This window comes from Aptenodytes patagonicus, chromosome 14, assembly GCF_965638725.1.
Source record: "Aptenodytes patagonicus chromosome 14, bAptPat1.pri.cur, whole genome shotgun sequence".
NCBI lineage: Eukaryota > Metazoa > Chordata > Aves > Sphenisciformes > Spheniscidae > Aptenodytes > Aptenodytes patagonicus.
In genome coordinates this window covers 18910961-18925628 of record NC_134962.1, presented here as the reverse complement: position 1 = coordinate 18925628, position 14668 = coordinate 18910961, and the positions used below count along the sequence as shown (strand labels likewise).

The 14668-nt window shown below is 47.4% G+C and overlaps 1 protein-coding gene across 4 annotated transcripts in view; it reads left to right on the top strand.

The window, feature by feature from the left end:
- The first annotated feature begins 1134 nt into the window (after window positions 1-1134).
- Window positions 1135-14668, top strand: part of LOC143166846 (endoplasmic reticulum-Golgi intermediate compartment protein 3) — a 31483-nt gene continuing 17949 nt past the window's right edge. For 2 of the 4 annotated variants that reach the window (XM_076351640.1, XM_076351639.1), the window contains exons 1-7: window positions 1135-1245; window positions 1456-1526; window positions 2141-2228; window positions 3511-3630; window positions 6913-7006; window positions 8174-8339; window positions 10008-10065. In XM_076351640.1, coding sequence (XP_076207755.1) covers window positions 1158-1245; window positions 1456-1526; window positions 2141-2228; window positions 3511-3630; window positions 6913-7006; window positions 8174-8339; window positions 10008-10065 — 685 coding nt within the window. In that variant the 5' untranslated portion in view covers window positions 1135-1157. The remainder of the gene's footprint in view (window positions 1246-1455; window positions 1527-2140; window positions 2229-3510; window positions 3631-6912; window positions 7007-8173; window positions 8340-10007; window positions 10066-14668) is intronic. The other 2 variants (XM_076351641.1, XM_076351642.1) reach the window with 2 other exon arrangements.

Sequence of the window (14668 nt, the reverse complement as noted above, 5' to 3'; positions counted from 1 at the left end):
GGCTGGAGTTAGAGAGTGCGTCTTCCCTGATAGCCAGTACCGTGGAGCTACGGATGGTCCTAACAGCGTGGGCTTGTCTGAGCTCAGCCTTTTGCCTCTTTCAGGTGTCCCTCCTGCAGACACAGCTGGCACAAGATTGCTGTGCCAAGACCAGCCAGGAGCTGTCAGACCTTCACCAAGAGCTGTCTTACTCCTTAGCAGCTGTGGTCAGGGAGCCCAAAGCTGCTGTTCTGGAAGCAGAGACTTGGAAGCTGGGTCAGCCTCTGAACCTTCTTTTCCTGTAGAGGAACAGCTGCAGCATCACAGGGCTCCTGTCTTGTGCCCTTCCCGGAAGTGTATTCTGTTTTGCTGTGGGAAATGGGGGTGCATTTGTTCTGTTTACATTTGGAAGCATCTCCTAGTGACAGTAATTTGTAAAATGTTTTTTAATAGAAGGAATTTTGCAGGACTGCACTTTCTCAGCAGTAAAAAGCAAGTGGCAGGTAAATATGTGGCTTAGGAAAAGATGATACTAGTGCTTTACTTGCACAAGTAAGCTATTACGAGCTGTTGCCTGATTTAACCTCTTGAGCTCATAGCCGTCGCCTGTGATGAGAGAGGGAAGTGGAGGTGTTAACAAAATGAAGGGGTGAAGACTACATGCCAGGGATCGAAGGTGGGGCAAGAGAGCGGGTTTTTTTTCCCTCCCTCCCTTCCTCCCTTCTTTCCTTTCTTCCTTCTGCACAAAAAGCACCGGTCCTCTCCCGAGATGATTTGCTTTCAGCTTTGTTACTGCGACAGTGAGCCTGAGGGACAGCTCGGTTGTTCTCAAAAGGGCACTAGTAACAAACTCCAGACCTTGCAAAGACGGAGGCAATGGATGGGGCGGGGAGGATGTCAAACCGAGTGATAACTGCTCTCTGCCCGCAGCTTCGCCTGGGTGTCAAGCCCTTTCCAGCTAACCGATGTCGGCACAGTCAGCGTCTCTCGGGTGTCCTTCAGATGCTGGGGGCCGTTGGCAGGGAGGGTCAGAAGAGGGCGAGGCGGCAGCGAGGACCTTCCCGCCCCGGAGGAGGCCAGGAGCCCCAACCCCTCCGCGCCAGCCCCCTCGGCCAGCTTCCGGCTGCGGTGCCAGGCCGGCCCCGGAAGGCGGGTTTGGTTCCGGGCCGCGCGGCGCCATGGACTCGCTGCGGCGGTTGAAGCGGTTCGATGCCTTCCCCAAGACCCTGGAAGACTTTCGGGTCAAGACATGCGGGGGCGCGCTGGGTGAGCGGGCGCGGTGAGGGCGGCCGGGGGCCTGCAGGCGGGCCCGGGCCTCGCCGTGGGGCGGCGGCCGGCCGGGGGACCTTCCGGGCCGGCGCTCGGCGGCGGGGGGCAGCGGCTCGGGGCGGCGGCGGGCGGGCTGAGGCGAGGCGAGGCGGGCGGGCGGGCGGCCGCGGCCGGCGGGGCTGACAGCGGTTCTCGTCTCCCCGGCAGTGACGGTTGTCAGCGGGCTCATCATGGTGGTGCTTTTGTTCTCGGAGCTGCAGTACTACCTCACCAAGGAGGTGAGTAGGGGCGGCGGGGGGGGCCCGGTCCCCCGGTGCTGCCGCCTGCCCGCGGTGCCCCGGCGGAGAGGCGGCCCTGCGGCCCGGGGCGGCCTGCCGTGCCTCCGCACCCCCGCCGAGCTCCCGCCTCCTCCTCTGCCGCCGCCTCCGGGCTGCCGACGCAGCAGCTTCACCCGCTGCGGATCTGTTCGGGGATTTTTGTTTCCCCCAGCTGGTCGCCTTGACGATGGGAGCGGGCTGCCCTCCCCCGAAAGCCGCTTGGTGCAAAGGCTGGCTTGCGGCCTCCTGTAATGCTGTCGCAGGAGAGCGTCTCAAAATCTCTTCTCGCTGTCTCCACCGTCTACAAGCAGGCAATACGAAGGAAAGAAAGCAAGCGCAGGAACCCCCGTCCCCACCCCAGATTATAAGATTGCCAAATTATTGTCTTTTTTTAAAGTATTACAAATGGCAAGCGCTTAGCTACCGTGGAAGGTGTGGGAGGCAGCAGCTCAGGTGTCTCACAAATCCCACCGCTTAAAAATCAGCTCCTGAGCCAGAGCAATTGAGGGAAAGAGGCCTTTTGATTTGCTTCTGAGTGAAAGAGGACTCTTTTTTTTTTTTTGCTTTGTTCCTAGGTTCATCCGGAATTGTACGTTGACAAATCAAGGGGAGATAAACTGAAGATCAATCTAGATGTTATTTTTCCACATATGCCCTGTGCTTGTGAGTCAGACTCCTGAATACTGGGGATAATTTTCATACTTGCCGAGGGCCCGAGAGGCTCAGCGTGCCCGGTGCTTCCGAGTGCTGCACTGCTGCTTGGGCCACGGACAGGGAGGCATTGGTGATCCCTTGTGGTCACGCAGTGATTCCAACCAGGCCTGCTGGGGGCTGAAACCAGCGCTTCCAGTCAGGCAGTAGTATTTTTCTAGATTATAAATGAGGATAAGGTATAAACCCACTTATACTTCTGTATGGTGTTGTACTTTGTCAGAGGGCGCAGTAATACTGAAAAAGCTGGCAGAGAGTTCACTTGGGACTCAAGATTTGACTGTATTGTTGTTGGAAAAACTTCCTTTGGAAGTTACTTGACGAGGCACAACTTTTCCGTGATTTTTGTACTCAAATTCTGACTGCAATGCCAATGCCACGTGATAACCTTTCTCCAGAATTTTTAAAACCAGAATGAGCATTAATAATCTGATTACCTTTTAACTAAATTCAAAACAAAGTTGCAGGATGAAGTGACGGAAGATTTTGCAAGTATTACTGCTGTGCACGTTATCCGACTGTCCACTAATCTTCCCTGCCTCTTCTTCTGTTGTAGTAATTCCTTTGGGTAATGCATTGGGCTCTAAATGTAGTGAGTCTGACTTCCTTCTGACCACCCAAGATATTACTGGTCCTTGCCTTCCTCACATTTAAAAGGGCGTGGGAAGGCCAGAGAAACTGGAAGCCTCTGCTGTTTTGTGCAGAGAAGCTGTCAGTCTTAGAGCACGTAGCCAGCAAGTGCATCATGGTGCTTCGACACCAGGCCGAGACCACAGACCTTCTCAACCTTTTTTGTGAAAAGGGATCACAAGGAAATGTGCTGATGTTGAAGGGGGACAGGTGAGGGGGTAGAGGTAGGAGGCAGCTTTCAACCAATTTTAAGCTTAGCTCCTGAGCTCCTGAAAATGGTTATAGGCTTTGAGGGGTTTGGTTTTGGTTTTTTGCCTTAAGTGTATTTACCTTTCAGGGTAACGCTTTCTGTGGCAGTTGGAAACAGTCCTTCTTGTACACCAAACCCAACCCTGTGTTTGGAAGGCCATTTAGGGTGCTGCAACATGCGTTTTATTCCCTATACGTCACTTGGCCCCAACCATACACACTCTTCCAGTTTGGCACATTCTTGTCCCCCTCGCTGAAAGATTCTGTATTTTCACTGGTTGAATGCTTCCTCAGCCTGCCTCGGGCCATAACAAATGTGTGTTTATCAACCACTTTCCTTGCTCGCTGGTTTCAGATTTGAGCATCGATGCCATGGACGTAGCAGGAGAGCAGCAGCTGGATGTAGAGCACAATCTGTTTAAACAACGTTTGGATAAAGCTGGCAATCGTGTGACTCCAGAGGCCGAGAGACACGGTAAGATGCTATTCTGCCTTTCTTGGATGGATGCTCTCATAGTCTTTCCATCGCTGTATGCCTGTTTTGAGATTCACGGGAACAAGTGACCGCTGAAGAGCATTTAAACGCCATAAACTCTTGAAGAGTTTATAGCACGCAAATCTATTAAACTGGCAGATCAGACAGACTCCTGTTATACTCGCTACTTTTGCGAGGCAAATCTTTGCCTAGTCCCTCTGAAATTGCGACAAGGACTCATGGATTGTTTCAGGAATAAAGCTGCTGAGTTAATGGTCTTTTACGGCTAGAAATCAAGCAAAGGCAAAACTTGGCTTTGGTTGCATCTTTAAATCAGAGTGGGCTGACAAATGGGACAACCTGGTTAGAGGAAAGAGCCTTTCTCCAGGGAAGGCTCCAGTGACTCAACCCTTAAGCCTAAACTTGCGCCTTACTACATTTACTTTGTGTGTGTTAATGCATACCTGATAAATATATTTCAGTTGATTTATTGGTTACAAGTTGTAGTAAGTGGTCCTTGGCTACAAAAACCTCTCCCCTACATTTTTTACATGTTATGACTCATTGTTGTACTTCGATACAAACCAGAAACGATTCTGGCAAAGTGTGGCAGTCTAACAGTAACACTGCCCTGACTTTTCCTTTCCAAAACATGAGCTCCTTATCACCTTTTCTGGGAGATAGTGTAGTTCTACGTATCAGCATGAACTAAATTTGTTGATTTGTATCACTCAGATTTAACTTTTCTGTTGTTGAAGTTGAAAGGCTAAACTAAGCCAAGAGCTGAACAATCGGTAGGTACGAGAGTTTCTCCCGTTGTCATGGGAATGTGTTGATAGTGTTCTTACTATTGTGTCACTTAGCAGCCTTTCTGGATTCAGAGTTGTGGCATTACAAATTTAATGTCTGGGGACAAAAACAGCTTTTCTGTATCTAACTCTCTGTTAACACATGTACGCCTCCTGCCTTACTTGAATTGCCAGTCTCCATCAGGATTACTCCGTCTGAACCGGTTGCTCTGACTCCTTACTTAATCAATGGAGAGGAAGAGAAACTTGTAGGGAGCAAACCATCTCACCTAGAAGAGGCATTTTGAAAGAGATCAGATGCATTGCATGCAACAAGCAATTTCTTCTGTTGTCTGGAAAAAGCGCACGGCTAGTTCAGTTTCCATCACCCGTGTTGCAAGTCAGATCAGAAGTATCCACCCATCTTCATTAAACTCTGTGATTATCAGTTTCTATTAGTAACACTGACGTTCAGTCAGTTATTTAAATGGCAACTATAGCAGTATTGACCTTAAATTTAGTAGAGCATACCCAAGTTTTGTGGAGTAGTATCTGGAGGCTTTTCCTGATCATAATAACATTAGAATAGTTAATAGCTTAATGATTTCTATGATAGGTTGCATTCTGTGCTTGGATGTCGGCGTTTCCATTCTACGCACAATACCGTCATTTCCATTCAATAGACAATAAATGATTGAATTCTTTATTGGTGGTTCTTACTGTTTCCTTCCTTTTGACATGAACAGAGTTTTCCAATTTCACGTATCATACCTGCATGCAAGTTGAGGACCACGTTAACAGCAAGAAACCCTGCGTGTAGAGTTTCATGTGCTGCAGTTTCTTTATAGTATCTAAACTGTGTGCATTACCTCTGGATGCTGTCTCTGAGACTACTCAACAGGCAGCTACTGATTACATTTAAAAAGCTGTTACTGGTTGCTGTATCTTGAAAGACTCCATGTATTGTACAGGTGTTCTTATTCAGATGGTGGGAATCATGGCTTTGACAAAGTGTGGCAATTATTAATCTGCATTCTTCCTGACGCTATCTTGCAGTGTAATTACAAGACTAAAAGCCATACCACTTTTTAAACAATGAATTCTTAAGTGCACTTTCAACTACTTTGGATGTTGTAAGCTTTAGAAAGAAAGTCTCGCACAGTTGTTTAATAATGGGTATATTTTCATAGAAGTTTTTATTTGCTTGATCATAACTACCATGAAGTGTTTGATTAAAGAAATCAGGTTAATGGTTGATTTTCATGCATAGTTCATACTTTCTGATTAAAATCTCTTTTTTTCTGTGGCTAATATGAAATACAAACATCTTTAATACTTGCTTCCGTCTGCCTGTTGTACCTCCCAATCTCAACAAACGAGGCCCTGATAACGTTTTATCCCCTCAGCAGTGTCTGTGTACCGTTTCACCTTCCCCAGCATTAGTTATCCAAGGAGCCACCTTTTCAAGGCTTATAGAGGGTAGTGCAGCAGTGCCTAGATAGTGAGCCTTGGAGGGCTTTTGTAACCCAAGAGACTTGGTCCTGTCCTTCAGGATTTGTGAGTTGAAACGGCCTGATTTTAAGGGGGCCTCTTATTATAAGAGCCAATGTTTTTGAAAACTTTAGGCACAAAATTCCTCGGCTTACTTATTCCTAACTCCAAAATTTGCAGACCTTTGGTATCTGTTTTGGTTCTTGACAAAACAAAAGTCCCGTTTGAGTTTTCTGTAGGCATCTCATGCCCTTTGGCGGGTTTCAGCTGCCACCAGCTCTCATCTCCTCTGTTACAAATCCCTCTTCAGCCTTCTGCACATAAGAACGTAAAACTCCATGAGTTCCTGCCCCAGCCATACTGCGGCTGCCCATTCAACACGCGCGTGGCACAGACGTTGGCAGAATTGTTAAGTCACGAAGAAGGTAGAAATTCCTTGGAGATTTCTAGTGAGCAGTGGTTAACGTGTGTGCCTTGTCAGCATTGTCATCCTGGAGGACTGGGTGTCAATTTTCCACTCGGGAGACTCCTGCTCTGATCTTGTTTCACAGCAATATATAACCGTGTTCCCTACTTGTCTTGGGACAGGATTATGTGTTATGCGCTGTTGACTGCAGTTGACCGCTCCTTAAAATTTTGTTTGTGTAATAGGTCCTGTTATCAGTCGCAATTTACTGATTGGGTGTGCTTTAGACAATGTTTTAACAAAGCCTTTATGCAAGTAACATCTGATCAGTGCTCCAGCAAGGCTTACAAATAGCCAGTTCTTTCTATGGAGGGTGTTCTTGAGAGGACAAATGCTACTCTGCTTCTTGGTCTTACTTCACACCTCCGCAGGCTCTATGCGTACCATTTCAGGTGGGCTTTGGGTGCAGGATGCGCAGCTTCTGACACAAAATCATTTTGCTCATGTGTAGAACAGTTATTGTGCGTAGAACAAAACAAGAGTACGAGATAGTGTTTCTAGATATGCCTCATCACTTTGAATCCTCTTTTGTCTTAGAGCTGGGGAAAGAAGAAGAAAAAGTGTTTGATCCAAATGCTTTGGATGCTGATCGCTGCGAGAGCTGCTACGGGGCAGAGTCAGAGGACATTCGGTAACCTTTACACCTTTTCGTATCTTCTTAGCACTTGAATTAATACAGCTATGTGGCGTGCACCTTTTTTGTCTGCGAAGGTCTGCGCAATGAAATCCTCCTGGGCACGTGTTCAGAGAATGATGAGAACTGTTGTGGTTTTGGTATGCCTTTGGAAGCTGCACTCATGATTGTTAAGAACGTGCAGAGTTAGGTTGTCTAGTTTGTCTAGACACCTGTTTAAGGGCAGTGGAAATTGCACTACCTTTGCAGTAGCACAAAGATTGTATCTCAGCAAGCGGAATCTTTTTGGGGGTTATTTGGTGTCCAGAGGGGAGCTGCGTAAATTATTTCATCGTTACGTGAGCTGTCTTGGAATAAAAGCTGGTTATGGCTTTGCCTTCTCACTTCTGCTGCAGGTTTTGCATCCTTACGGGAGCAAAGACCAGACATTTATCGCTCACACAAACAACAGGTGTCATGTGGTGTTTCTCATTTGTCCTGCCTGCAAATTCCTGTAAGAATGGATCTGTGATAGTCCATAGGTTCTGGACTATCCTTCGCTATTATTGTCTCTGTAGTAACTTGGTTTGTCCCATCTGTCAAGTTGCGTCCTTCCCCAGAGATGTTTCCGTCTTGAGGCATTCATGATTCCAGCCTTCAACATTTTCTTTGGTCCAGCAAAACCTGGAACCAAGAAAGAAAACTGTTTTTTCCGGTGACCAAGATGTTATCCAGAGGTAGAAAAGTAATGAAGAAAGTTTGCCGCTAACCCTCCCTCCAACGTTGACAGTCTTGCCCTAGAAACAGAGGAAAGGAGGAATAGAAACAGGCAGATGCTTTGTTCACACGGGGAAGTTCCAAACTGCTCAGAACTGTGGGACAATGATGTCGTTTTTGTAGCAAGTTTCTTTGCCAAGGAGTGCCTTGGCTGTCTAAATGGACAGTCAAAGCCCTCTTCAGACTCAAGCACTGCATTAAAACAGCTTGCATCCTCATGCCAAAATCTCAAAAAGCACATCAAGAAGCTCAAGCTCCTTCAGGAGCATTAGGCCGCCTTTCAAGGTTCGGTCCCTGATGTTTGCTTTATTGCTTTGTTGAAGAAGAATCCACCAAGGATTCAAGTCCCGAGCTGGAGCATCTCTTTCTAGCGATAAAGATGGTAAGATGGTGCTTGTGCTTTTGCAGGTGTTGTAATACTTGTGACGATGTCAGAGAAGCATACAGGCGGCGAGGCTGGGCCTTCAAGAATCCGGATACCATAGAGCAGTGCAAGAGGGAAGGGTTTAGCCAGAAAATGCAAGAGCAGAAGAACGAGGGCTGCCAAGTGTATGGTTTCCTAGAGGTCAACAAGGTGAGAGATGGGTTTTGCTGTGAACCTGCTGCATGATGGTGATGACTGTGAAAATCCCTCCTTTTCCAGCTTTAGGTGTTCACAGGACTGTAATATAATAACCCCTGAGCTCAGCAAGGTACTTGTGCCCGTAAAGGAGTTCAGTAGGAGGGTCAGGAGAAGCGGTGGGAAGGGGCTAATTCTCTGTTTCGTTGTGTGGGCTGGTAGGAAGCATGCCGGCTGGAGAAGCTTAGCTTTTCCTACCGTCTAGCTAGCGAGTCTTTTTGCCGAGATTTCTGGAGGAGGAGGGGCAGCTTCTCTGAGGTTAGATTGTTCCACCTGCCCTTCTAGTCTTAAAACAGAGACCGCCAGTGGATGCTGGAGATGCTGGAGATAACGGTAACCAACAACTTGCCAGCAGAGGTGCTGGAGAGAGTGAAATGTTACCTTCTTTAGAAAAACAGTGGAAGCAAGACTGTTGGAGTTGGTTGTCAAAGCTGAAAATGCTCAGAGAGGTGTTTTTTGCAACTGGTGTATGAAAATGTAGTACGAGATATACCAGATAACTATGTAACTACCCTGTCATTTGGCGAGTTACCAAACCCAGAACACCTGGACATGCAGGTTAGGATGTACCCAAGTACATTCTAGAAGTCAGGCTCAGGCTAATTTTTTTTTTTTTTTTTTTTTTAATTCAAACTCTGGGGTTTTTGGGTTGGTTTTTTTTTTGACATCTTTGTGTACCCTTCCTGGAGACCACATTCTTTATTTCTGGAAAGTAAACCTTTTACTCACGAAGCCAGACATTGTGATTTGAGCACCATCATGGGTGCCAAACAGTTACAGGACCCTCTATCACAAAGCGTGATGAGCAGGAAAGATTCCAAGAGGAATGCTGGAGGTAGCAAGGGTCCAAGGGTGGGTGTCACTGGGGAAGTTTCTGGGGGCCGTTGTTATGCACTTGGAATTCTGCACATCTCCATTCTCATCAGGTCTGCAGTTAACATAAGCAATAGGTTTGCACAGACATCAAAGGTGTAATGTAGCACGTGAGCTTGGGACATTCAGATCTTCCAGGGCAGAGTGTGTACGATTGCTAGTAAGTGTCAGGGAGGATTGGCACCTAATACCCATATCCCTTTCAGATTCCAGGATGACGTTTTAACAATCTTTGTCTTTCTGGGTTTTTGGGGAGTTTGTGTTTGGTTTTTTTTTGTAGGTTTAGTGCTTTGTTTTTGCATGCAGCTTATTTTCATGGATGCATACATAGGATCACTGTTGTTTATTGTATTAAGGTTTTTTTTTTTTTACCCTGCTCGCTCTCCCTCTCGGTTGCTTTCTCCACTCCTTTTCTGTGATACCTTTTTGTATTTCCTGCAGCAGCAGTCGGTTCCCTCCCAATAGACTTAAAAATGGGAAGAAGAAGGAATAATGTCCACTGAAGTAATCTGCATAGGACAGTTATTATCAACATCAGTATGTAATTATGGCTTTCCACATGACTGCCTGTGAGGAAGAAGGGAAATTCCTATCTGTTTTAGGACAACATCTGCTGATATTGTCACCTATGAAAATGAGTTGCTTGGTGTATATCTTGTACTGGTGCTTGGATTTTTTAATTTTTGTTTAAACAACTGCTTTATTTATACTGATTCAGACCTTTTAATGAAAGGTTACTATCTCCTGCAGGTAGCTGGAAATTTCCACTTTGCACCAGGAAAAAGTTTCCAACAGTCTCATGTACATGGTAAAGTATTTTCTTTTCCTGCTTATTGTGACCTTTAGCTTCCAAGTGTATCTGACCGTTTTCTTTGAATATCTTTGCATTGCTATCCATAATACCAATGGCACAGCTTCAGTGGGAAGGACGTTGTTGAAGTTTTGTTACAGAGGTTTAGAACCATCATGAACAGGTAGAAAAGTGTTTTCTGGAGGCGCTGCCACATGGGTGTGGAAGAACTTGGAGGAGAATGTTTCTGGGCAGTCTCTCAGTCTCACTTGTTCCACAAAACTTTGCTGCTCTGCTGTAAACCAGCAAGAGTAAAGCAAGGTGTTCAGTCCAGGACCTGAATATCAGTATCTCTGGAGGGGGTATTTTGGAGAATACCTCAGGAGAATTTTAAAGCAATCCAGAACTTTGAGTAAAATTTAAGTTGTAAAGGACTTCCTCAAGTACATATAAAAATACACAGTGGCCAGAAGAATAGTGGTAGTTTATAGAATCACAGAATGGGTTGGGTTGGAAGGGACCTTTAAAGTCATGTAGTCCAACCCCCCTGCAATGAGCAGGGACATCTTCAACTAGATCAGGTTGCTCAGAGCCCCGTCCAACCTGACCTTGATTGTTTCCAGGGATGGGGCATCTACCACCTCTCTGGGCAACCTGTGCCAGTGTTTCACCACCCTCATTGTAAAAAATTTCTTCCTTGTATCTAGCCTGCATCTGCCCTCTTTTAGTTTAAAACCATTACCCCTTGTCCTGTCGCTACAGGCCCTATTAAAAAGTCTGTCCCCATCTTTCTTATAAGGCTGCAATAAGGTCTTCCCGGAGCCTTCTCTTCTCCAGACTGAACAACCCCAACTCTCTCAGCCTTTCCTCATAGGAGAGGTGTTCCATCCCTCTGATCATTTTCGTGGCCCTCCTCTGGACCCGCTTCAAGGGGTCCATGTCTGTCTTGTACTGAGGACTCTAGAGCTGGACACAGTACTCCAGGTGGGGTCTCACCAGAGCGGAGCAGAGGGGCGGGATCACCTCCCTCAACCTGCTGTCCACGCTTCTTTTGATGCAGCCCAGGATACGGTTGGCTTTCTGGGCTGCAAGCGCACATTGCTGGCTCATGTCCAGCTTTTCATCCACCAGTACCCCCAAGTCCTTCTCGGCAGGGCTGCTCTCAATCCCTTCATCCCCCAGCCTGTATTGATACCGGGGGTTGCCCCAACCCATGTGCAGGACCTTGCACTTGGCCTTGTTGAACCTCATGAGGTTCATATGGGTCCACTTCTCGAGTTTGTCCAGGTCCCTCTGGATGGCATCCCGTCCCTCAGGTGTGTCAACCGCACCACTCAGCTTGGTGTCATCTGCAAACTTGCTGAGGGTGCACTCGATCCCACTGTCTGTGTTGTTGATGAAGATACTAAACAGCACTGGTCCCAGTACGGACCCCTGAGGGACACCACTCGTCACTAATCTCCATCCGGACATTGAGCTGTTGACCACTACCCTCTGGATGCGACCATCCAGCCAATTCCTTATCCACCGAATAGTCCACCCATCAAATCCGTATCTGTCCAATTTAGAGAGAAGGATGTTGTGGGAGACCATGTCAAAGGCCTTACAGAAGTCCAGATAGATGACATCAGTAGCTCTTCCCTTGTCCACTGAGGTAGTCGCTCCGTCGTAGAAGGCCACTAGGTTGGTTGGTCAGGCAAGACTTGCCCTTGGTGAAGCCATGCTGGCTGTCTCGAATCACCTCCCTGTCCTCCATGTGCCTCAGCATAGAATCATAGAATCATTCAGGTTGGAAAAGACCTCTAAGATCATCGAGTCCAACCATCAACCCAACACCACCGTGCCCACTAAACCATGTCCCTAATCGCCTCATCTACACGTCTTTTAAATACTTCCAGGGATGGTGACTCAACCACTTCCCTGGGCAGCCCGTTCCAATGTTTAACCACTCTTTCAGTAAAGAAATTTTTCCTCACGTCCAATCTAAACCTCCCCTGGCGCAACCTGAGGCCGTTTCCTCTCGTCCTATCGCTAGTTACCTGGGAGAAGAGACCGACCCCCACCTCGCTACAACCTCCTTTCAGGTAGTTGTAGAGAGCGATGAGGTCTCCCCTCAGCCTCCTTGTCTCCAGGCCAAACAACCCCAGTTCCCTCAGCCGCTCCTCATAAGACTTGTTCTCCAGACCCTTCACCAGCCTCGTTGCCCTTCTCTGGACACGCTCCAGCACCTCAATGTCCTTCTTGTAGTGAGGGGCCCAAAACTGAACACAGTATTCGAGGTGTGGCCTCACCAGGGCCGAGTACAGGGGCACGATCACTTCCCTACTCCTGCTGGCCACACTGTTTCTGATACAGGCCAGGATGCCATTGGCCGCCTTGGCCGCCTGGGCACACTGCCGGCTCATGTTCAGCCGGCTGTCAACCAGCACCCCCAGGTCCTTTTCCGACAGGCAGCTTTCCAGCCACTCTTCCCCAAGCCTGTAGCATTGCATGGGGTTGTTGTGGCCGAAGTGCAGGACCCAGCACTTGGCCTTGTTGAATCTCATACAGTTGGCCTGGGCCCATCGATCCAGCCTGTCCAGGTCCCTCTGCAGAGCCTTCCTACCCTCGAGCAGATCAACGCTCCCGCCCAACTTGGTGTCGTCTGCAAACTTACTGAGGGTGCACTCGATCCCCTCATCCAGATCATTGATAAAGATATTGAACAAGACCAGCCCCAAAACTGAGCCCCGGGGAACACCGCTCGTGACCGGCTGCCAACTGGATGTAACTCCATTCACCACAACTCTCTGGGCCCGGCCGTCCAGCCAGTTTTTTACCCAGCACAGAGTACACCTGTCTAAGCCGTGAGCCACCAGCTTCTCTAGGAGAATGCTGTGGGAGACAGTGTCATAGCTTCCAGGAGGATCTGTCCCTGTTCCCAGGCACAGGGAAGGCAACTGCATCAGCCAATTCCCTCAGGACTCTGGGATGCATCTCGTCGGGTTCCATAGACTTATGTATGTTCAGGTTCCTCAGGTGGTCTCGAACCCGATCTTGTCTTACAGTGGGAGGGACTTTGCTGCCCCAGTCCCTACCTTAAATCTTTAACAGGAACTTGATTAAAAATAGTTGTGGTTTAATGGAATGTTTGGAGTTCCCTTGATCAAGTTTTTGAAGCGTGAAATTTGTAGTCAGGGTTTCACAAAGAGCTTTAATTTCAGCCTGGTTTTCCCCCTTCCTATCACTCATTCCAGTTTAACCTGTACCACTGAGGTAAAGGTTGGGGGAGAATGTGCATGTGCTTTGTGAGAGTAGCTGGTGTATTTGGAGAAAAAAGAAGCAAGCTTTTGAGCACAGTTTCTACAGATGAAGAAGCACTTTTCGGGGGGGGAGGGGGGGAGGAAAGGCCTGTTTTTTCCCCACAATATTAATTGTTGTTAATAATAAAATATTTCACTTCTTCCTGCAGAACTTGCTTTGTGTGCTTAAACTAGCATCACAACAGCAACCTAACTACAGCCAGCGTTTACAACTTCACAATAGGTACCTAAGTTAACAAGGAGCATCTCTGCATTGCATCTGTTCTCTGTGATAGGCATGAATGCAAGCTGGCTGTCCTGAGAGCAAGTACTCTGTGTACGTAGAGGAGGGGGTGAGGTCAGGATAGCTCTCTAATTGCACGTGCCCCAGAAGTCTTGCAGAACTGAATTGAAAATTCAGTGGGAAAATACAGGTGAAAACCAGAAAGGACTATGTAGTTACTGCAAACCTTTTGGAGGCAGAGTTAGGAATATTAGTGTTTTGAGGACAGCGAAAAGGAGTAGGAGGAGGGATGATGGGCAGGCAAACTTTCTTCTTTCTGGGAATTCTGTCACATTAAATAATGAGGAAAAAAGGCCCCTCATACTTTTCTCCATGTGCAACTGTTTTCAGCTCTCGGGATCTCCCGAGCCTGTTACAGTCTATGGAGATCCCTCAGTGGCTCTCTTTCAGGTACTCTTCCCATCTCACCATGAACCCATGTAAACATTTGCATTTACAACACCCTGTTGCAAGGCGTTCAGCAGGTCTGCTCTGCTGTAAGGAAAACCACCTCCCCTCATTTGCTTGCTCCGACTAGCTGTATCTGATGGCCCTTGTTCCTCTGTTGGAAAAGAGTGAATGGTCGCTGCCCGCTCTCTCCCTGCCTCTCAGGATGTCATAAACCTTTCCTGTGCCAGCATACGGGCCATGTCTTTTCCCCCGCTGAAGAGTTCCAGCTTACTCAGATGGTCCTCTGTGGAAGGATTTAACGATTTTCTTCCTTTTGTTCTCTCTTGCTTTCCTAGTTATTTGTAACACGTGATGTCCTTTTTTCCTAACCTTTTCCTGGGCAATGTTTTCATGGCACCAACTGACAACCAAGGAGTTTTCCCTGACCTCTGAGGGAAATGGACAGCTCAGAGCCTGGTCTTTTTCTTGTACATGAAGCTGAGACTGTTTTCTGCCTCAGTATAACGTTTCTTCATACTCCCTTTTTTTTTTTTTTTTTTTTTTTTTAAGTTTCCAGAAAGAAGGAAGGGTTTTTTCCCCTTTAATTACAGATAAAGAACTTGACTAGTATTAGTCAGAGGACAGAGCTCTGTGAGATATTTCCAGA